At 43.4% G+C, this 22,258-nt stretch overlaps 1 protein-coding gene and 1 pseudogene across 1 annotated transcript; both read left to right on the forward strand.

The window, feature by feature from the left end:
• The first annotated feature begins 605 nt into the window (after positions 1-605).
• On the forward strand, positions 606-6,337 carry LOC137901832 (zinc finger protein 391-like). Its single transcript, XM_068745876.1, has 3 exons — positions 606-777; positions 4,544-5,140; positions 5,225-6,337. Exons 1-3 carry the CDS (start codon positions 606-608, stop codon positions 5,824-5,826), a joined length of 1,371 nt encoding a protein of 456 aa, XP_068601977.1. The 3' UTR covers positions 5,827-6,337.
• Positions 6,338-6,679: 342 nt separating this feature from the next.
• Positions 6,680-10,333, forward strand: LOC137901783 (histone H2B 1/2-like; annotated as a pseudogene).
• The last annotated feature ends 11,925 nt before the right edge of the window (positions 10,334-22,258 follow it).

Below are 22,258 nucleotides of genomic sequence, written 5' to 3' on the forward strand. Positions count from 1 at the left end.
TGTATGTGTGTGTGCGTGTGTGTGCGCGCGCGTGTTAACTTGAGTCTCCCCCCTTTGGGACCATTTCTGAGAGAGCTGTTTGAGACAGGAAGTAGGGAAGCTGTCCTGCAGCCTCCGTTTGTTATTTTGACCAAAGACCCAGATATTTCATGTGAGCTCCTGAGAACTGCGTTAACTTGTGTAAAAAGGGTAGAAAATTGGACCTCAATAGTTCTCAATAATTCTGATGCACTCTCCTGTCCAGACGGTGGCAGCAATGAGCTGAAGAGCCATTTGACAACCGCCATCGCAGAAGAAGACTGGGAAGGAAAACGTAGAAGAAGAAGCAGCACGAGGCTACTTCTAGCAGCCCCAGCAGCGGTAGAAGTTTCCGGCCTCGCCAGCAGCTCAAGCTCCGGTAAATAGCAAAGAGGGTTTCTGGCGGCTTCCGGTCTCACCGGCCGTCTGGAGAGACTCTGTTCTGTTCTCGTTACCGGAACACGGTAGCAGCTGAAGCTAATGAAGCTAGCTTAACCTGCTAGCCAGGAACGGACTTCGACACCGCGGAGCACATCAGCGGGAACAAAGAGACTTTCGGGGGTCGTTGCTGCTGGGACGGAGTCAGAATGTGTGACGTCCGGACGCTGAGAGCTTTCGTCCAGCAGCGACTAACTGCTGCTGCTGAAGACATCATCGAGCAGTTTGAAAGAACGCTAGCAAAGTACGAGGAGCAGCTTCGGGGAGGACAGAAGCTGCTGGACGCTGTTCTGGGTCCTCGAGTCCACCTCCAGAGAGCAGGTTGGTTCAGTCTGGTTCTGGTTCTGGTTCTGGTTCTCACTGCTGGGATGGAACTCGGTGGAACATTTACTGAAATGGTGTTGGGTTAAATCAAAGGACCATCTTTGTGTGTCCGAGTTCAGGGAGTCCAGCTCAGGAGTCCGTTCTGGTTCCTCCACATGCAACCGGTCCAAGGGCTCGATCCATAAAGCGAATAAGAGCAGCTGGTGCTGGTTAGTCTGTCCAGATCCGGTTCTGTGAAGTCCAGCAGAGGTTCAGTTCAGTTCCTGAGGAAGGCTAACGATCCGTTTACCCAGAGGTTCTGACCAGAGACAGGAAGGTTGGATGACCGAGAACTTCCTGTTATTAAATCTAAATAAAACTGAGGTTCTGGTTCTTGGGCCAAAGCATCTCAGAAATGTAGTTGAACTAGATGGCGTCTCAGTGTCCACCAGCACCACGTCCAAGAATCTGGGGGTAATCTTTGATCAGGACCCGTCCTTTCAGTCCCAGATAAAGCACGTTTCAAGGACTGCGTTCTTTCACCTTCGGAATAGCTCAAAGGTCAGGCACCTACTGACCCGAAAAGATGCAGAAAAAGTAGTCCGTGCTTTTGTGACTTCCAGACTGGACTACTGCAACTCCTTACTGTCCGGCTGCCCCAAAAGGTCTATTAAACATCTCCAGCTGATCCAGAACGCAGCAGCTCGTGTTCTGACGGGAACCAGACAGAGAACACAAGCTCCTTTGTTGTGGAATCGGCTCCCCGTTCTGGTTCGTGAGACAGACACCACCTCTATGTTCAAGAGTAGACTAAAGACTTTCCTTTTTAACAAAGCTTATTACTAATTGATGCAGTAATCAATATAATCAATATGCTGTCATGGGCCAGCACTGGTGGCTTAACATCATGACACACTGAGCTCTTCCCTCTTTATCTGGTTATTCATGTTATAAATATATGTGTGCAATCTGTCTCTCTTCCCTGTAGTCTTGTGCTCGCTCTCCCTCTGTTTGTCCCTCTTTCTCTTTCAGCTCCTTCTGTCTGTGGGGATGCAGAACCTGGACCTGTGTCCCTCACCGCCTATGTCCACGTCGCCGGCATTAGCATTTCCAGTCTTATACATCTTGTTTTTGTCTGCTCCTGCTCTGTCTCTCTATCGCTTCCCTATCCATCTCCTTGTTTTTGACTCGTCTCTGACCTGCCATTCTCTCTCTCTCTCCCTCTCTCAACCCAGCCGGTCAGACAGATGGCCGTCCACCATGAGTCTAGGTTCTGTCCAAGGTTTCTGCCCGTTAAAGGGAAGTTTTTCCTTGCCTCCGTTGCCAGAGTTCTTGCTCTTGTGGGTCAAGTTGGGTTCTGTCTTTCCCTGCTAATCCTGTAAAGTCCTTGAGACAACTTTATGTTGTGATCTGGCGCTATATAAATAAAACTGAACTGAATTGAATTGATGTTTTATGAAATTCCATTTCCCCCTTTGAAATAAACTAATTTCAAATATATAAACTATATTGACCATTACATGGACTTTCGTATCTATTAAGTTAGATGCTATAATATAAAGGCGATGCTGGTTTGACCGTCTCCTTGTTCCACTCCAGCAGCAAGTACTGTGGAAGTTCAGGGACCCGATTCGTTGCTGTTACACAATCTGGTCCCACATTGAGGGCCGTGTCCAGATTCTCCACACAAATCAAACATGTCACCACTTCATTCTGAGATGTTCATGGGCAGGATCTCCAGGAACAGTTTGATGGATGAGGGTGTCTGGCTGGTCGGACTTTAGGTCTTTGCCGGCGCTGTGGTTCCGACTGGAGGCCGAACGGAGGAGCTGATCGCTGCTAAAAGATCTCTGCCATACTAATCAATAGCAGTGAGCTGGGTGCTGCAACCAAATCACGTCACACCCAGAATGCCTTGCAACGTAAACAACATTGGCGCCCCCCCCCCCCAAACAAAATGGCTTTTATAGCTTAAGAAATAATAATATATTTTTGTCTATGTATTTACGTAGTAGAGATAAGTTCTTGTGTTTTTAGACCAATTTGTCAAAACAGTCAGGGATCACTTTAAGCTGTTGTCCTGGTAACTATTATAACCCAAACTCTAAACCTATTATCACGATAGAAAGAAAACTGAGAATGTCATTGACAATATTTAATGTCATACAAGCTGAAACAATTAAACACATGTAGGTCTCTGCTTTTAATCAATTAGTATTATAATTAAAGTCAGTGAACAATTCAGTTCAATTCAATTCAGTTTTATTTATATAGCGCCAGATCACAACATAAAGTCATCTCAAGGCACTCTACAGGGGTTCGTGTTTCTTCCTATTTTTGCTATGTTCCAGACTTTATGAGTCAAAGCTTTTCCAGAGATATGACATTGAGTAGCTCATTTAACCAGGTGTTGAAGCGAGGTGCAGGTGAGGCCTTCCGGTTCCGTGAGGATGAGCCTTCTGGCCACCACTGTCCCAAGAAGCAAAGCACTCCTCAGTTGTTGTGGAAAGTTTTGTGTTTGCGTTAAGCACTCGAACAAAACCATGTCGCTATAGGGGCAATGTCCCTGTGATGTACCCCTGAGTAAATAAAAAAGAAGAAAAATGCTAGACCAAAATTGTTGTATGACAGAACATTCCCAAGATGACTGCAACAATGATCCTTCAGCCAATTCACATTTATGCACTGAACCCTGAACCCTCCATATTTACCTTCTGTGTACGTAGAAGATTCATCATGAACACGTACAAACTGAAATCTATCAGATAAATATGATCTAAACCAGTTCAATGCAGATCCTCTAACGCCAACTGATTGTTCCAGCCTCTGTAACAGAATCTGATGATCTATTGTGTCAAAGGCTGCACTGAGATCTAATAAAATAAGCACGGAGACCAGTCCATTATCGGACGCTATTAAAAGGTCATTGGTGACTTTAACTAATGCTGTCTGTGCTATGATGAGCTCTGAAACCAGACTGGAATACCTCAAATAACTGATTGTCTTGTAAGAATTCACACAGCTGACTGGCAACTGCTTTCTCTAGAATCTTTGACCGAAATAGAAGGTTTGAAATTGGCCTATAGTTAGCTGATACATACAGTTTGTTGTTGATCTCTTGCGTTCCAATCGGTTTTTGTTCAAGAGCTTGTATGTGACTCGTGATCGGAGCCTTGCTGCTCCATTTCCTCCACTCTCTTAATTAGTGCCGTTTGTTTCTTTGTAAAGGCTTCCAATTCTTACTCGAGCATGTTGAAGCGTTTGTTCATTGATTCCAATATCTTATCCAACATCTTTTCCACCAGTTGACGACGCTCCATCAGAGCGAGGCTCAGAAGCGTGACTCCTGTTTCTGATTGCTTCACGTGTCCTTGTTTTTTGCCTGCATCATTATTGCCTATTTAGGTTAACTCTACACGTAAAGGACAGATACTGAGCTTTGAGATGCCCGCGTTTTGTGAAATTCTCTGATAGGGAGGCAGAATTTAAAGATAAATCACAGATTCTAACTGGAGTTGTGAAAAGGCTGATGAAGTTTAGAAGTCATAATCTAACACTATTAAATAAATAATGAAGGTCCCAATAATATAGTAACAACCAAGTTTCATTTTCTGCAGCTTTTGGCAGAATAAAAATCAGGACCTTTTTTTTATGAAATTTGTTAGAGAAATCAAAATAATTTCTTTGTAAAAACACATTGATCAGCTGGAATCTTGCATAAAAATGAATAGGCCAATCTGAGCAATTACAACCAAATATAAATATTTATTTATTTCTTGTTTAGATGTTGGACTGCTGTTGGCCACAACAGAAGAGGTTGACCCTGAACGGCACGATTTCAGACCCAATCGGGACCAGGACGACCCACCAGAGCTGCCACACATCAAAGAGGAACAGGAGGAAGTCCAGACCAATCAGGAGAAAGCACGGCTGCATTGGCCGAAGGAGGAAGATGATGTCACAGAGTTAACATTCTCTTCAGTCCCTGTGAAGAGTGAAGATGATGATGGAGGGAAACCTGACTCCTCACAGATTCATGATGAAGAGATGAAAACAGAGGCTGATGGAGAAGAATATGTACGTCCAGAACCAGATGAAAACAAGATGTCCCCGTCCTCTGAATCAGAGGACGGGGACACTTGTGACCTGGAGGAGACCAGTGAACATCAGTCAGACTTGGAGCAGTTGAGAAACAACAAAGAACCTGAATGTAATACTGAAAATACACCAGGTAGCTCCTCTGAATGTGTTTCCAGCTCTGGTGACAAGAAACATCTGCAGGAACACGGTGGAGGCCGAACAGCAGTGAAACCATTTAGTTGTTCAGTTTGTACAACAAGTTTTCCATTTAAATCAGTGCTTCTCAGGCACATGAGAATCCATGCAGTTGACAAGCCTTTCAGTTGTTCAGTGTGTGATAAAGGATTTACGCAGGGTGGATATCTCAGGCTGCACATGAGAAAACACACAGGGGAGACACCCTTTAGTTGTTCAGTCTGTGCTAAAGGATTTAGAGACAGTAGAAATCTGAGCCAGCACATGAGAATCCACACAGGGGAGAAACCCTTTAGTTGTTCAGTCTGTGCTAAAGGATTTAGATATGTTAGTAATCTAAGGCAGCACATGATAATCCACACAGAAGAGAAGCCCTTTAGTTGTTCAGTCTGTACTAAAGGATTTAAAAATAGAGGAAATCTAAGCCAGCACATGAGAATCCACACAGAGGAGAAACCATTTAGTTGTTCAGTCTGTGCTAAAGTATTTAGGCGTGTCGGCCATCTCGGACAGCACATGAGAATCCACACAGGGGAGAAGCCCTTTAGTTGTTCAGTCTGTGCTACACAATTCAGAACTCTTGGCAATCTAAGAGAGCACATGAGAATTCACAAAGGGGAGAAGCCGTTTAGTTGTTCAGTGTGTGGTGAAGGATTTTTACAGGGTGGAAATCTCAGACGGCACATGAGAATCCACACAGGGGAGAAACCCTTTAGTTGTTCAATCTGTGCTAAAGGATTTACACGTGGTGCTCATTTAGAGAAACACAAGTGTCTTAGTAACAGCAGTTGAATTAAATTAAAGTGCCAATTTGAGAGAGCTGTGTGATGTGGGGTGTACCGCTACACAAACATGCCATCTCTCTGGTGAAAATAAAGCAGGGTATCTTGGTACCGGAGATGCTTTGCCCCAAATTCCACACTGACTTGTCAATACCATTAAAAGCAGATTGCGTTCCATCTGTATAGATCCAGTATCTGCCCACGTCTAGATCAGCTCAGCTTCCTGGACATGTGACATCGCTGACCACAAAGCATTTTTGTAAGGTCCAGTATTTATTACTTAAAATATGGCCCTGAAGTGTCCAAAATGGAACTTGGAAGCTTGTCTTTGATGGACAGAGGCCCATCCTGACAAGGCACTGTACCTGTTAAGTATTCCACAACCACTCCCAACACTAAAGACGGTCGAGGCATGTCCTCGGGCAACAGTAAATGAAGGTCAGGAAAGATGATTTGTTGGGTCTTCAGATGTTGCCTTGATTGAAGTCCTTCAGTCCTGTCACTGTCCCATTTCAGGGTGCCGAGCCTTCTATGCTGTAATTTATGTTGATTACTCAATAAATGAAGCATTTTTTAACAGTAAGTTTTTCCGGACAATGTTTCCCCCTCCACCCTGAAATTCAATTCAATTCAATTCAGTTTTATTTATATAGCGCCAGATCGTAACAGAAAGTCATCTCAAGGCACTTTACAGGATTAGCAGGGAAAGACAGAACCCAACTTGACCCACAAGGGCAAGCACTTTGGCAACGGAGGCAAGGAAAAACCTCCCTTTAACAGGCAGAAACCTTGGACAGAACCTAAGGCTCATGGTGGACGGCCATCTGTCTGACCGGCTGGGTTGAGAGAGAGAGAGAGAGAGAATGGCAGATCGGGGGATAGTCAAAAACGAGGAGATGGATAGGGAAGCGTTATCGAACCTGGACCTGTGGTGAGGGCCACAGGTCCAGGTTCTGCAGCACCACGGACAGAAGGACCTGCAGACAGAGATAGAAATAACGACAAACAGAGGGAGAGAGAGCACAAGACTACAAGGAAGAGAGAGAGATTACTCACATATATTTATAACATGAATAATCAGATAAAGAGGGAGGAGCTCAGTGTGTCATGAAACACTGCCAGTGAGCTGAGCATGGTCGGAGTCCATGTTCATGGAGGTAGCTGGAGAACCTGCGTCTTCTGTGTGGAGAAAGTGTGGCGGTACTGAAAGAGTATAATCTGAGACGACATTATGAAACGAAACACGCGGACAAAAACAAGAATATGGACACGGAACAAAGGCTACAGAAGGTTGAGGAATTAAAACGAGGCCTCAAATCTCAGCAGGCTCTGTTCAAAAAAGCCAAATCACAAAGCCAGGCTGTTGTCAAGGGCAGTTTTATTTTGGCAGAAGAGATCGCTAAATCAGCCCGGCCATTTACAGATGGGGATTTCATCAAAAACTGTATGCTTAAAGTTTGTGACAAAGTTTGACGAGAAAAAAAGCGACTCTTTTTAAACGTGAGCCTGAGCAGGAACACCGTTCAGAGCGAGTAGACCAGTTGTTCATCAATCTAAAGAGCAGCTTGACGATATGCGGCCATTTTAACATTTATCAATGAGCATTCGATCAGTCCGGCCCTCGGCTTGTAGCTACATTTTTTATTTGGCCCTCCGTCCATTTGACTTTGACACCCCTGCTGTATGGCTTCGGTGGATAAAGCGCTGCTCCCGGTAACGAGCAAAGGTCCTTTTAAGGACCGCCCACTTGATCCAGAGAGCTACTTCCGGGTGCTGATGAGAGTTCTAAGAAGCTCTGAACGACTGATGGAAACACAGAGACTGATAACTAGTGGAGACAGGAAACGGGGAAAATGAACCGCTTGGATTTCCAAATCAAAAATATAGTGTGGAGCTCAGTTAACCACCGCATCTTAAAGCTGGTGAATAATTCAATAAATCTATATTCCTACTGGTGCTAGGAGGCAGCTGCTCCCATTGACTAGTTTCTTGTGTCCTCTAAAAGCTGTTGTAAACCCTCTCTGGGTCAAAGAAAAACTCACCTGCATATCAAATGAATCAGATCATATAATTCTGCATAAATTATTGATATACTACAGGAGAAAGAGCTGCGGTCTTAATACAGACCCCTGGTAACTCCACAAGTAGTGGCCAAACATTCTGAGGAATAATCACAACAATCAATAATTCAAAAATGTACAAAAACAATTTTTGCCATTTGTTTTAATCAATCATGTGACCATAGCCTCAATTAATTAGGGGAGCAGTGTTGCGTTGGAAGGCAGTGAAATACATCAGTGGAAGGTTCTAGAGTGCTGGTCCACACCCAGGAGACAAACACCTGAGCTGGTCCTCTTTTGACCCACGCTGTCTGTCTGCTTTGTGATGCAACAGGACTGTAATGCTGTTGAAATGAAATGAAGTAATGGATCAGTTCACTACTTTCCACCTACAAAATGATCTGCACCAAAATAGTGGGATAATGATGATGGAATTATTGTTGAATCCATAGAATAACTGTTTCAGTGTTGAAAGTCAACAATTGTTGTCCAATCAGATCAACGACAGACGGTATGTTTGATGTGATCATGTTATGGATATATCAATAATCAGGAGAGCTCTTTAACGTGGACATGGTGGCTCTGAAAAGAGCCTTTAGTCAGGACGTTGTCTGTCCCAATGAGGACGTTGCACATATTAAGTGTCTTTGTAATTTATAATTATTATAATTTATTGTCATTCATTGCCATTTTGCATCTGTGGTGTAATTTATTTTTAGATTTATTGTTAGTTTGCATCGGTGGTGTAAAATCATTTTATTTTTCTAATGTTACTTTGCATCAATTGAATATTGAATATTATTGAATATTGGTTTTATTCTTATCTGTATTGTTATTACATTGGTATTGTTAATTGTCGATGATTTATGTACTAAGGACTTTCAACGGAAACAAGACCGCAAGGGCTTTTTACTCCCGCCGAAGGGGAGGCGAGGGTATTGCAATTGGGTTCGTTTGTTTGTTTGTCTGTCTGTTTGTCTGTTTGACTGTCTGTCTGTCCGAGCGCATAACTCAAAAACTAGTAACCCAATCGACTTGAAATTTGTACACAAGCAAGGTTCTGTCCGTGGCTCGGTCCTCCCCAAGAATGGTGTCGATCCGGATCTGGATCCAGATTCTAGAATTTTTTAAAGGATTCTTTAACATTGCGAGATAGGGCACTTTTTGACATTTTTCTTAATTTCTTTGAATTCGGCAGTATGGATCTGAAAAAAATCACACATAAGTACTCCTTAAAGGTCTATGACCATGACTAATTTCGGCTGGATCCGGATCACAATCCGGATCTGAGAGCTAATTTTCATTCTAAAAACGGCATTTTTCAGGACTCCATCCTGACTCAATTTTGGAGCTAGAGACTTCAAATGTGGTGTGCACACTCATAGTTCATTCTAGTTTAATATATGTTACAGTTGTAGTTGTATCTTTTCCCGTTCCGGAGCAGCAAGCTAGAGCAGGTTTGGCCCCTCTGATCCGGAAGCCCTGTTTACTGTCTCACAAGATCCAATAGTCTATTGGAGGCGAGGGTCTGCCATCTCTGATTGTCTTTCTAGTTTGAAATGCTCCTCTTAGACAGGATGTTTGACTTTATGTGTACTGTAATACATGCTACTGTGTGACTGTACTTGTACTCTGACATTCTATCTAATAAATATATTCATCATCATCTTCATTACAGCTCACTTCTTCTTGGCTGCTGTCTTCTTGCCTTTGGGCTTGACAACCTTCTTGGCTGCAGGTTTCTTTGCTGCGGGGGCCTTGGTCTTCTTCAGCACTTTCTTGGGGCTCTTTGTGCTCTTCTTGGGGCTCCTGGTTACTTTCTCACTTGCCACTCATCAAAACCCATGACAGCTCTTTTGAGATCCACTTCTCTACAAAGAGTTTCTCTCATCAAATATTCACTGTTAAAATCACACATTGTTTACTATTTAGTGTTCACTGAAAGGTTATATTAGAGCCCGTAATAGAGCGTCTATATGGTGTTGATTCCAGTGACGAAAGCTTCACATAAATTAAAGGTTTTATAACAGATGATGTCTCGGACAAACCTTGATACGAGAATGACACGGGGGCACCGTTTGAAGCGTGAGTTCTGTTCATTAGAGTAGCTCGGCATGAATCAGAGCAAGTAAAACCTAATCCGGAATACAGCGGCAAGAAGAGGAGGAAGACCAGGAAGGAGAGCTACGCCATCTACCTGTACAAGGTGCTGAAGCAGGTCCACCCGGACACCGGGATCTCCTCCAAGGCCATGGGCATCATGAACTCCTTCGTGAACGACATCTTTGAACGCATCGCCTCTGAGGCGTCTCGTCTGGCTCACTACACAACAAGCGCTCCACCATCACTTCCAGGGAGATCCAGACCGCCGTGCGTCTCCTGCTGCCCGGGGAGCTGGCCAAGCACGCCGTGTCCGAGGGCACCAAGGCCGTGACCAAGTACACCAGCTCCAAGTAAAGTCCCCGATCCATCAGCCCAACGGCCCTTCTAAGAGCCACCACCTCGCTGGAGAGCTGATCTTTGTATTCAACTGGTTTCTACTTAGATACTGATGCCAACCTTCTCCACTTCACCCTGTCCTTTGCATCCTCCTCCCCAACACCAGATAGCGGTCATCGTTAACCCGGGCCTTGACCCATCCCAGTATTTTATTTTGTTAATTCATGTTGAATTGTTTTACTATGAGGTGAAACTTTGTCATCCGTCTTTGTCCAACTTTCTTTCTGTCCCACATCTTGTGTGCGTTGCTGCTGTTGCGTTTTGTTGGCTGGACTAATGATCAGGAGACGCAGGAGGGAGCCAGAATTGAATAGCTGTTGCTTTCATCTTCCAATCTGTAATCTATTAAGATTTATGTGTTTATATTATTACTAGCTCCAGTCCTGGATCCAAACGACTCCCCTCATCAAGCCTCTGAATCACTGGAAGACAACAACACATCTGGCCTGGCGCGCTTCTGGCTTGCATGCGTAAAGGCTGCTATACTGTAGAAACTCCCTCATTGGCTGACGCCGTGACGCATTTACCCCTGATTGGCTCAAAGTTTTGGATTTGATCCGAAGTGCCGACCTTCTGGAGGTCCCATATAAACGATGAGCGCACGGCTCCGGAGCTCCGACTGAGAGGACCCGCACCGTGCTCGCTGCGTGTTTGGAGTTTTTCGGGATGGCGCCGTGCGTCACAGGTTCCCTGCTGGTGATGATGGCGTGCGGGCTACCCATGTGGAAGGTGACCGCCTTCATCGACTGAAACCTCGTGGTGGCGCAGTCCCTGAGACGGTCTGTGGATGTCCTGCGTGACGCAGAGCACCGGCCAGATGCAACATCATCGTGGATTTTTACAGCCCGCAGGTGCCCCCGTCCAAGAAGAGGGGGATCGGGGCGGCTGCTGCTCGGGGGCACCCTGCTGTGCTGCTCCTTCTCTCGGGGGGGGGTGAGAGGCGCGTATCCCATCAAATACGCGCCCACCAAGACGATCGCGGCCAACGGAGAGTTTGATAAGAGGCATTATGCGTAAACCCAAAATGTTGCAAGTGCGTTAAAGAAGATGCTCCGGCGCATCCTGGGACGGAACGAGCACGGACTGCAGATATAAAGCGCTGAACTGATCGGCAGGGCTTTATTTTATTTTGTATTTTTTTTATCAGACGATAACTCAAGCCGAAGTTGTAGATTTGGAGGCTGAGATTTTTCTGTTTTTCATGTCGGGTCAGAAAAGCTGCAGAGTTCCTTTGACAATAGTTTTTTTTTTTTTGTTCATCCCTGGTTCCCACAGTGAACCACGCATCGACGTGGGAAAGTGATTCAGGCCAATGTTCACGCATGTCCAGTGTTTGTTATCTTTTAACTGAACGGACTTTTTCTAATAAAGAGAAAATATTTTATTTGTCTCAATTATTTGGGCCCACGTACAAAATGACGGAACCCACGAGGACCGGCGGATCGCGCGTCTGGAGCCGGAACCTGCTCAAACACCACGTCAATCAGCTGATCGGAGGAAACACACGCACGTCACACGAGCCCTGAAAATAAATGTTACTAAATCAATTCAGATCATGTTTGTGTTGTTCATCTTAAGTCATCAGGAGACTTATGAATGAACATATGAGCTCGCGCTCTAACTTTAATGTCGCCGTCTCTATAAACATTCCTCGTGCTCCATCCGTGATCCTGCAGTGCCCCCTACTGGTCACATAGCATATCACCATTACATATCAAGACAATGTTCTTCGTTTTGTTTTTATTGTAAAATGTCTGGTTTACTTAAGGGTATCGCGGGGTGGACGGACCCATCGTGGGGGTCCCCCCACATTCAATTTAGAAACACGCAGAACGCAGGTATTGAAACACCTGTGGAAATCATCAGCATGGGCGTGCAGCAGTGTTACGCGTTGTCGTTGACAAGCAGCGGTTCGTCCAGCTCAAAGCGTCAGTTGGTGGCGGAGGAATATGAAGCTGTCGAACCTGCAGACTCTCATTGTTGTCCAGGGAAGCAGAGAGTCAAGTCGCACAGCAGGAGAGAGAAAGAACAGAGAGATGGAGCCAAACACACAACATGAGTGGTGAGTGATCTCTGTCAGTCACGAGGATGTGCGTCGGTACTCGCGTGCACGGCGAGATGGAAGCGTGAAAAGTCTTGTTGAGTCCGTTTTATGTTGTTAATCTGTATGTCCTACTCTTAAATTTCCACCCTGTTAGTCTAAATTATGAAGAAAGTAAACCACATATGAAAAAATTCCAAAACATTCATTGATCTAGAGACTAAAGTCCTGTTTAAGTCTGGAGAGACCGATAGATAAGTTTGCTCTTTCATGGAGCAATGGCTAATTTAGTTAAAACAATTCCACCCTGTTAGGTTTATAAACTTTCACAGTTCATTTCTCAATGCTAATTTTTATTGAAGTGCTTGAGCTCGACCAATACAAGTACCTGAAGGTTCAATATGTCATTTCACTGATACAATGTTAAAAACACAGAAAATGCATTCTTTTTTTCACAAAGGTTAGCGCACTGAAAAGTCACCAATAGCGAGGAATGACCCAACTTTGTTTTGGATGTTATTAATTGTGGATCAATAAGAGTTTATTTAGAAGAAAAAAACTTCCTGTCCTGCAGTTTATTCAGGACAACGTTTCAGCCCAAACATTAACGCTGTTCCATGGATGAGCTAACGTTGGTGTGTGTTGCCGGTTGCAGCAGCAAAGCGCCCGACCTCAGATATGAGAATGAACAGTCGGACCGTCCGGACCCACAGAACCGGAGTGAGGACAGGACTTCCCTGGAGGAGGTTCCGAACATGGTGCTTGACATGGAGGAGGATCTGGGCACAGCGTCACCCAGCAGTGACCCACCAGAGGCGTGCCCCCCGGGGAACGTCCCTATTGCAGCCCACCGTTACCCCCCTGCTGCTCCACCACAGCGCATGCCGGGTCAGATGGGTGGACAGAACCTCCAGACACCGGAGATGTCCTGGAACGCTCCACAGTTTGCTGCTCCTCCACCAACGGTAAGTCCAGCCTCACAATTCACTTTCTTCTTCTACTTTAATGTAAATCTTTAAGGGGGGGTAACCCAGGTGACACCTTGGAAGCTCATCTAAGCACCATGTTCTGCTCATGCATGCAGGTTCAGAACCTCCCAGTGGTGAACATCCCTGCATGCATGGACCAGCACCGGCAGTTTGTTGGAATGCTGTAAGTGCCGGACAGAATGAAAGCAGCCGCTGACGGTCTCACGCTGCTTCTGTGATCTAACGCTTGTCTCGTCTCTGAAGGAACGGAGAACCGCTCTACGTTCTCCCACAGGCCGTGGTCTCCCAGTACGGCGCTCCTCCTCCAGATGGAGCCTCCAAATCCAAGACCAAACGGTGAGTTCCCTCTCTCTGGGCACTTTCCTTCTGAATGGACTCTTCTTCATTCTCCAATTCAGACTAAAATGTCTTCTCCCAACACACGTTGTGAATCACTCTGTTGACTTGGGCGCCCTAAATGTGTGACAGGATTCGTACCTACAGCAATTTGGACGACGGCGGTCCATATGTGAAGAAGCCTCCAAACGCCTTCATGCTGTTCCTGAGGGAGCATCGGCCGTTTGTGGACCCCAGCATCAGACGCCTGGGGAGTGGCGCCGTGAATGCAGCGCTGGGGCGGCAGGTAAGACGTTTAGTTTAGGACGTTTGGGACGCTCACATTTCATCCGTTTCGTCTAACAGCGAAATACGCTGCAGAAATGAAAGCCACGGTTTGGACAGAGGCTCCGTCTGCATCCATGCGTTTATAGCGCTGAGCAGAGATGAATCTTTTCCTGTGTTCGCTGCATCATCGCTGCATCATCGCTGCATCATCATTGCGTGTGCTAGTGTGTGTTCCGCGTTATGACCGACTGTGTGTGTTTGTCATCTGTCCACAGTGGAAGTCGCTGTCACTGGAGGAGCAAAATAAATTCTACGCTCAAGCCGAAAGAGAGAAATTACTGCACCTGCAGCAGCACCCAGAATGGACGGGAAAAAGTAACTACGTGAGTATATAGCGTCACCACGACGACAACACCGGCTCACACACACGGGTCGTCTGAGCCGAGATCTCACTGGACTTCATGTTTCTGTGCAGGGCAAGAAAAGGAAGAGAGAGAGGCAGGGAGTGACGAGCAAGATGCAGAGAGTGCAGTGACTGCAGTCTTTAAGCAGATGTAATTCATCTGCCTGACGACACAACTGTATATATTCTTTATTGTTATGTTGTAAATATTTTTTTCTTAAAGATCATTTGAAATAAATTTTGTTTTAAATATTTAAAATCTGAATTTTCCCATTTACTTATAATGGAGGATATGCATTCAAATTCACTCTGCAAAAATCCCGGTCATAAAGGGGTCCGAGATGCGCTATGATGAAAAATGTCTTCCGGATCTGATCCAGAATGAGGTCAGGAAAAATATTACATTTATTCCAAGTCCATTTATTGATTCAAGAATCCGTTAAAAATACACATCAACACCCGATTCACTTTTACATTTCGTGGTTGGGTGTATATGGATGCCGAGAACAATTTAGAACCTTTTGGTGACGATCCAGATCCACCATGTGGACCCAGGAATGTTTAAATACATGATCGGGTTATTTATTTATTCTACCTTGGTGGAGTTTTTTGCGTGCTTTCTTTTTTTTGGAACTTTTTATTTTTTAACAGAATAAAACATCATCTGAGACAAGTGTGTAAGTATACATTAATAAGCAAATAATGAACAAAAATAATAAACATAAACAATATATATACACATATAAGAAAATAAAGTGTATTACCAATAAGGAAGATAAAAAAAAATGAAATAGAAGCCACATAAAATAAACAGACAAAAACAAAAAACAAATCCAAAACTTATACATACGCATAGTTAAAATGACATTTACAGATCGATGTATTCTTTAACTATAAGCCATCTTTGATTAAACAGGTCCATTTTCATTTGCAATGATGCTGTCATTTTTTCCATTATGTAGACTTGTTTTAGTCTATTTTTCCATTCTTTAATTGTTGGTGGATTCACCTTCTTCCAGTTGGCAGTGACTGATTTCATGGCAATCAATATTACTATCTTCAAAATATATATTTGATCACAATTAAAATGATCCCCTAAAATAACTCCTAATAAATAAAGCAACACATTTGAAGGGGCTTGCTTTTTTACAATTGTCTCAGTCTCTTTTTTAACATTTTCCCAGTATCTTGTTAGTACTGGACAGTCCCATAGAATCAGAGCCGGCTCTAGGCATAGGCGAGCTCGGTGATTGCCTAGGGCGCCACCTGCTGGAGGGGGCGCCACTCCAAGCCTCAAATATATATATATATATATATATATATATATATATAAATTAATTAAAAAAAAGGAAAATAATAAACTAATAAACGTATGTTAGAAAGCCCATATTATTAGTTTGGCGTTGCACGGCTCATAGACGCGTTTTCAGCCGATAATTGTTCGTTCTGACGTGAGTTGTCACATGTCCCATGTTCGTGAACACACCATGGTTCTCCGACGCCTTTGAATGCGTCATCTCCGTGTGCAGCGTCGAAGCTGGAACAGTTTCCCTCTCCAGACGACGGTGGAACGCCATTATACCGTGGCTTATCTGTCTTTACAGATATTCTCTACTTCTTTCTGTTCAGTGATGTGCGTACATGCCAGAAGAACACAGCATAATAAATCGAGCTTTATTTGTGCCACGCAGTGCACACACAGTAAATCTGGTGGGAGCTGATGCAGCAAAAAGCTCTGCAGATGCCAGTGGTTACTTTGGCTACCTGCGGAAGCTTTTCACACTATTTTCTGCCTCCACTCAGAGACGGTCCATCTTAAAAACACATGTCCACACAACACTGAAATCCTGGTCAGATACTCGGTGGGAAAGTCGGATCAACATTGTACAGGCTGTGAGATACCAGGCTGCAAAAGTCAGAGATGCACTTTTGGAAGTGAGAGACCACACCACAGATCCGGCGATAGAAATTGAGGCACAGTCTTTAGCTGAAGAAGTTGCATCATACCGTTTCTCTGTCTGTACTGTGATATGGGATGACATCCTGACAAAGATTCAGCATGTCAACAAGTTATTGCAGTCAGAGATCTCCTGAAGAAAATCTCTCTTACCAGCTACAGAGACACTGGATTTGCTTCTGCACAAGCATCTGCCAAAGAAATGTGTGAGGAGATGAATGTTGAAGCTGTTCTTAAGCAGAAGAGAAAAACACAGAGACAGTTCTCCTATGAGGCTCCTGATGAGGAACTGACTGAAGATTTCCTTTTTCAATATGGTGGTAGATGTCTGCATTGTGTCACTAAGGGAAAGATCACAGACAATGGGTGAAGTCGATAAAAAGTTCAGTGTGCTTGTCAACTTCCCCCAGCTGCCCAAGGAAGAGCTGGAAAAGCCGTGTGAGAGACTGAGCAGTGCCCTGAGCTGGAATGGGCAGTCCGACCTGGATGAACAGGAACTGGCACTGGAGTTGCAATCATTCCCAGATTTGCCAAAACCCAAAATGACCACCTTGGAACTTCTCAGTTTCATACAGGAGAAGAAACTGAAGGAGATTTATCCTAACATGGGTGGCCGTGAGAATTGCTCTCACTATTCCAGTGACAGTTGCTGCTGCAGAGAGGAGCTTCTCCAAAGTAAAGCTTATAAAAACTTACCTGAGATCCACGATGTCACAAGAGCGTCTCAATGGACTTGCTTTAATAAGCATAAATCATGAGCTTTCAAGACAGGTATCATTTGATGAAAATTATTTGCTATGTATCTGTTTTGCATTGTTTGTGTGGAAGCTGTCAGGACTTTCAATTTCCTCTTAATCTGAACAGTAACCCTGTTTTATTTCTGTTTATTTATTTTATTTTATTATTATTATTATTTGTATTGTATAGCGTGTGCTAGTTGTTTTGAAGAATAATTAAACTTTTAAGGTCCGTCATATGGCTGTTGTTATTAATGTTTTATATATATTATGTTTGCCGTTATGGGGGGGGGGGGGGGGGGCGCAAAATCATAATCTCGCCTAGGGCACCAAAATGCATAGAATATGAGTGTGGTCTCCTATTTTACCACATTGTCTCCAACACAAAGCTTTAGAGTGATCTTTAAAAAAAATTGATACAACTAAGGGAGTATTTTTAGTTTCCATTCAACCTCTTTCCATTGTTGGCTATTGATTCCTTTATGACACTGTTTACAAATCTTCTCCCACTGCTCATCTACAATTATTGTGTTGCATTCTATTTCCCATTTTTCTTTGATATTTAAAATGTTTTGAAAGGTGTCTGAGGATAGCCTTTTATAGAGGTAGGAAATATGTTTATGTATAGGAAGACCTGTTTCTATAATTGTGATAAAATATCTTTCTATAGAATTTGGGATTTTGACAATTCTTTCTTTTTCCTTATGGTTTGTGATGTAATGCCTAATTTGTAAATATCTATATAAATAATTTGAGGGGAGGTCGAATTGTTCCTGTAATTGTACAAAGGACTTTAAATGCGTTTCTTCAAACAGTTGATTAAAGATTTTAAGGCCTTTACTTGCCCATCTCTGTAAACCCAGATCACTCATTGACGGTGTAAAGTCGATGTTACCTACTATGGGCATAGCTGGTGAAATTGATCCAGCATCTTTAAGCATTTTCTTTACCTCTCTCCAAACCTTCATAGTATGATATCATTTATTGAAATGCTTTAAGTCCACAAAGGGTAGGACCGATAATTGTGTTCCTTTTACTTCGCCTTGTTCTATTTGAATCCATTTTACCTCCTCGTCTCCAGTAATCCAAGTCACAATTGCTGTTAGTTGAGCTGCCCAATAGTAATGTTTCAAATTTGGCAAAGCTAAACCTCCTTTATTCTTGGCTAAATGAAGAATTTTAACCCTAATTCTAGGTCTCTTGTGTTGTCATATAAATTGAGAGAGTAATCTATTTAACAAATTAAAGGTATAAATTGGAATTCTTAAGGGCAATGTCTGGAATAAAAATAAGAGTCGAGGAAGTATATTCATTCTTATTGTTTCAACTCTGCCAAACAGAGACAGAGGGAGAACCTCCCAACGTGTCAGATCATTCTTTATTTGTTTTATTAACTTATTATAGTTTGCATCAAATAGTTATTTGGTATCAGGTGTTATCGTAATTCCCAGATATCTAAATCCTTGTTTGGACCAACAAAAAGATACCAGCTCATTAAGTTGATTAGGCCACCTTCCCGTCACCATCATTGCCTCTGATTTGTTTTGATTGATCTTATATCCTCAGACATCGCCATAGTCTTTCAATCATTGCATTAATTCGAGGTATTGAAGTAACTGGATTTTTTATGAAGAGCAGGATATCGTAAGCAAAAAGGGACATTTTATGGATATTTCTCCCACCATCTTCGACCCCTTCAATCCGAACATCCTGCCTGATGGCCTCCGCCAGAGGTTCAATGCTGAGAGCAAAGAGGATGGGTGAGAGAGAGTCACCCTGTCTTACGCCCCTCTCAATATGAAAAAAATCAGAACAAAATCCATTAACTCTAATTTTTGACTTTGGATTTTTATATAGAGTCCAAAACCAGCCCACAAATATTTTACCAAAACCCATTTCAATTGATGTCTGGTCCAAAAATTGCCAGTCTACCTGGTCGAATGCTTTCTCTGCATCTAAACTGAGAAGCATCGACGTTTGTGGATCTTTTGCCATAAGTGACTGCAGGTTTAGCGCTCTTCTTATGTTATTTGTCCCCTGGCGACCTACAATAAACCCAGTCTGGTCTGGATTTATAAGTTTCTTAATATATTTTTGTACTCTAGTTGTTAAGATAGATGTTAACATTTTGTAGTCCACACACAGGAGACTGATAGGACGGTAACTAGAACACTGCAGTGGATCGTTTCCTTCCTTATACAGGACTGTGATGATGGCCTCTGACCACGACTTTGGAGGGTTCCCTGAGTTCAACACATAATTATACAGCTTAATTAAAATAGGAGTAAGATCATTGACATACACTTTAAAGTATTCGCCAGTAAACCCATCTATTCCAGGTGACTTATTATTTTTTATTTAATGATTGTTTCTCTAACCTCTTTTTCTGTAACTGGTTCTACTAACACAGAGGCTTCATCATCAGTCAGTTTGTCTAATTTAAGATTTTTAAAGAACTTGCCTATCCTTTCTTCTTTCAATTCTTGGGATTTACCCTGATACAATTGGTCATAGTATTTAGCAAAAGTATCTGATATTATTTTTGGGTTGGTTTCCGTATCATTGGAATTAAGTTTTTTTATTTTAGGAACTACACGGCTGGCTTGTTCTTTCTGTAGTTGAAATGATAATAATCTGCTGGCCTTATTTCCCATTTCATAATATTTCCTATATCGAGAAACCTAAGAGAACCCTCCGCCTGGTACGTCAATATTTCATCTAATTTGGCTCTATTTTCTTTGAGTTTATCAAGTAGATCTTGTTTTCCGTTCAGTTTGTTTGTTTTCTAATGTTTTAATTTCAGTTCCCAATTGTAGTTGTTTTTGAGTCTATCTTTTTTTAGCCTGGATCCAATAGATATTAATTTTCCTCTTATTGTGGCTTTTCCTGCGTCCCATAAAACAGAGGGTGAAACCATTCCGTTATCGTTCCAAGCAAAATAATCAAGTATGGCTGATCTCATTTCTGATATTATATTATCATCTGTCAATAATGAGACATTAATTCTCCAATATTTCATAGATGGCTGCAGTCCCATGTCGAGGGCCATTTTAACTGGGCTATGGTCTGAGAGGGTCATTGGCTCAACTACACAATTTGTTACCCGGTATATATCCTTTTTGGAAAGCAGGAAGTGATCTAACCGTGAGTAGGTCTCGTGTACCTGTGACATAAATGTAAAGTCTCTCTCATTGGGGTGAAGGCGGCGCCATGCATCTAATAACCCTAATTCTTTCATCATATGCATTAAACTTTCAGACATTCTGGTTTGAGGCATTGTAGACATTGGTAATTTATCTATTCTATTATTTAAAACACAATTTAAGTCTCCACCTATAATGAAAGTACCCTCCAACCTATCTGCGATCAGATGTGCGAGTGTTTTGAAAAAACGTGGACAGTCTTCATTAGGTGCAGAAACATTCAGAATAGTTATTTTGAGTCCAGCAATTGTTCCTGTTTTGCGTGCTTTCCTACTTATTATTATTGATCCCTACTCAGGAAACACAGTTGCTCTTTCCAGACATTAAACTGGAATGATTCTAGCTGAGCTCAGATTTACTGTTGATGTTATTTAAGGCTTTATCTTGGTAGCCAAGCTCTTCCTCCACCCTGTTTGTGTTCATCTACTGATGCACCCCCCCGGCCCCATTCCTAAACCACCATCCACTGCTCAAATACCAGTCTGATCCAGCCCTCCCAGTCCCTATAAGGGAGATGGAGCAACTTCGTGACTCAGACGTAAAGATGGGGACTCATGACAGAAGGCGTGGTCCCGTTTTTAATCAACATTGTGTTGTTCATCTTCAATCATCAAGAGACTTCTTAAATGAACAAATGAGCTTGCGCTCAAACTTTAATGTCGTAGTGTCTTTATCATTCCTCCTGCTCCATCTGTGATCCTGCAGTGCCCCCTACTGGTCACATAGTATATCACAATTACAGACCAAGACAAACGTGCCTCATTTTGTCTGCAGTAAACACACACACAAAATGTTTCCACACTCAGAGGCTAAACTGAAAATATGCTCACATTTTTGAAGAATGTTAAATAAACAGCATTAGTGTTTTTTTCTCTTTATATTTGGTTTTATTTTGTTAATTCATGTTGAATTGTTTTACTATGAGGTGAAACTTTGTCATCCGTCTTTGTCCAACTTTCTTTCTGTCCCACATCTTGTGCGCGTTGCTGCTGTTGCGTTTTGTTGGCTGGACTAATGATCAGGAGACGCAGGAGGGAGCCAGAATTGAATAGCTGTTGCTTTCATCTTCCAATCTGTAATCTATTAAGATTTATGTGTTTATATTATTACTAGCTCCAGTCCTGGATCCAAACGACTCCCCTCATCAAGCCTCTGAATCACCGGAAGACAACAACACATCTGGCCTGGCGCGCTCCTGGCGTGCTGCGTAAACGCTGCTATACTGTAGAAACTCCCTCATTGGCTGACGCCGTGACGCATTTACCCCTGATTGGGCCAAGGTTTTGGATTTGATCCGGTGCCGACCTTCTGGAGGTCCCATATAAACGATGAGCGCACGGCTCCGGAGCTCAGACTGAGAGGACCCGCACCGTGCTCGCTGCGTGTTTGGAGTTTTTCGGGATGGCGCCGTGCGTCACAGGTTCCCTGCTGGTGATGATGGCGTGCGGGCTACCCATGTGGAAGGTGACCGCCTTCATCGACTGAAACCTCGTGGTGGCGCAGTCCCTGAGACGGTCTGTGGATGTCCTGCGTGACGCAGAGCACCGGCCAGATGCAACATCATCGTGGATTTTTACAGCCCGCAGGTGCCCCCGTCCAATAAGAGGGGGATCGGGGCGGCTGCTGCTCGGTGGCACCCTGCTGTGCTGCTCCTTCTCTCGGGGGGGGTAAGAGGCGCGTATCCATCAAATACGCGCCCACCAAAACGATCGCGGCCAACGGAGAGTTTGATAAGAGGCATTATGCGTAAACCCCAAACTGTTGCAAGTGCGTTAAAGAAGATGCTCCGGCGCATCCTGGGACGGAACGAGCACGGACTGCAGATATAAAGCGCTGAACTGATCGGCAGGGCTTTATTTTATTTTGAGTTTTTTTTATCAGACGATAACTCAAGCCGAAGTTGTAGATTTGGAGGCTGAGATTTTTCTGTTTTTCATGTCGGGTCAGAAA

Source organism: Brachionichthys hirsutus, chromosome 11, assembly GCF_040956055.1.
Source record: "Brachionichthys hirsutus isolate HB-005 chromosome 11, CSIRO-AGI_Bhir_v1, whole genome shotgun sequence".
Classification (NCBI taxonomy): domain Eukaryota; kingdom Metazoa; phylum Chordata; class Actinopteri; order Lophiiformes; family Brachionichthyidae; genus Brachionichthys; species Brachionichthys hirsutus.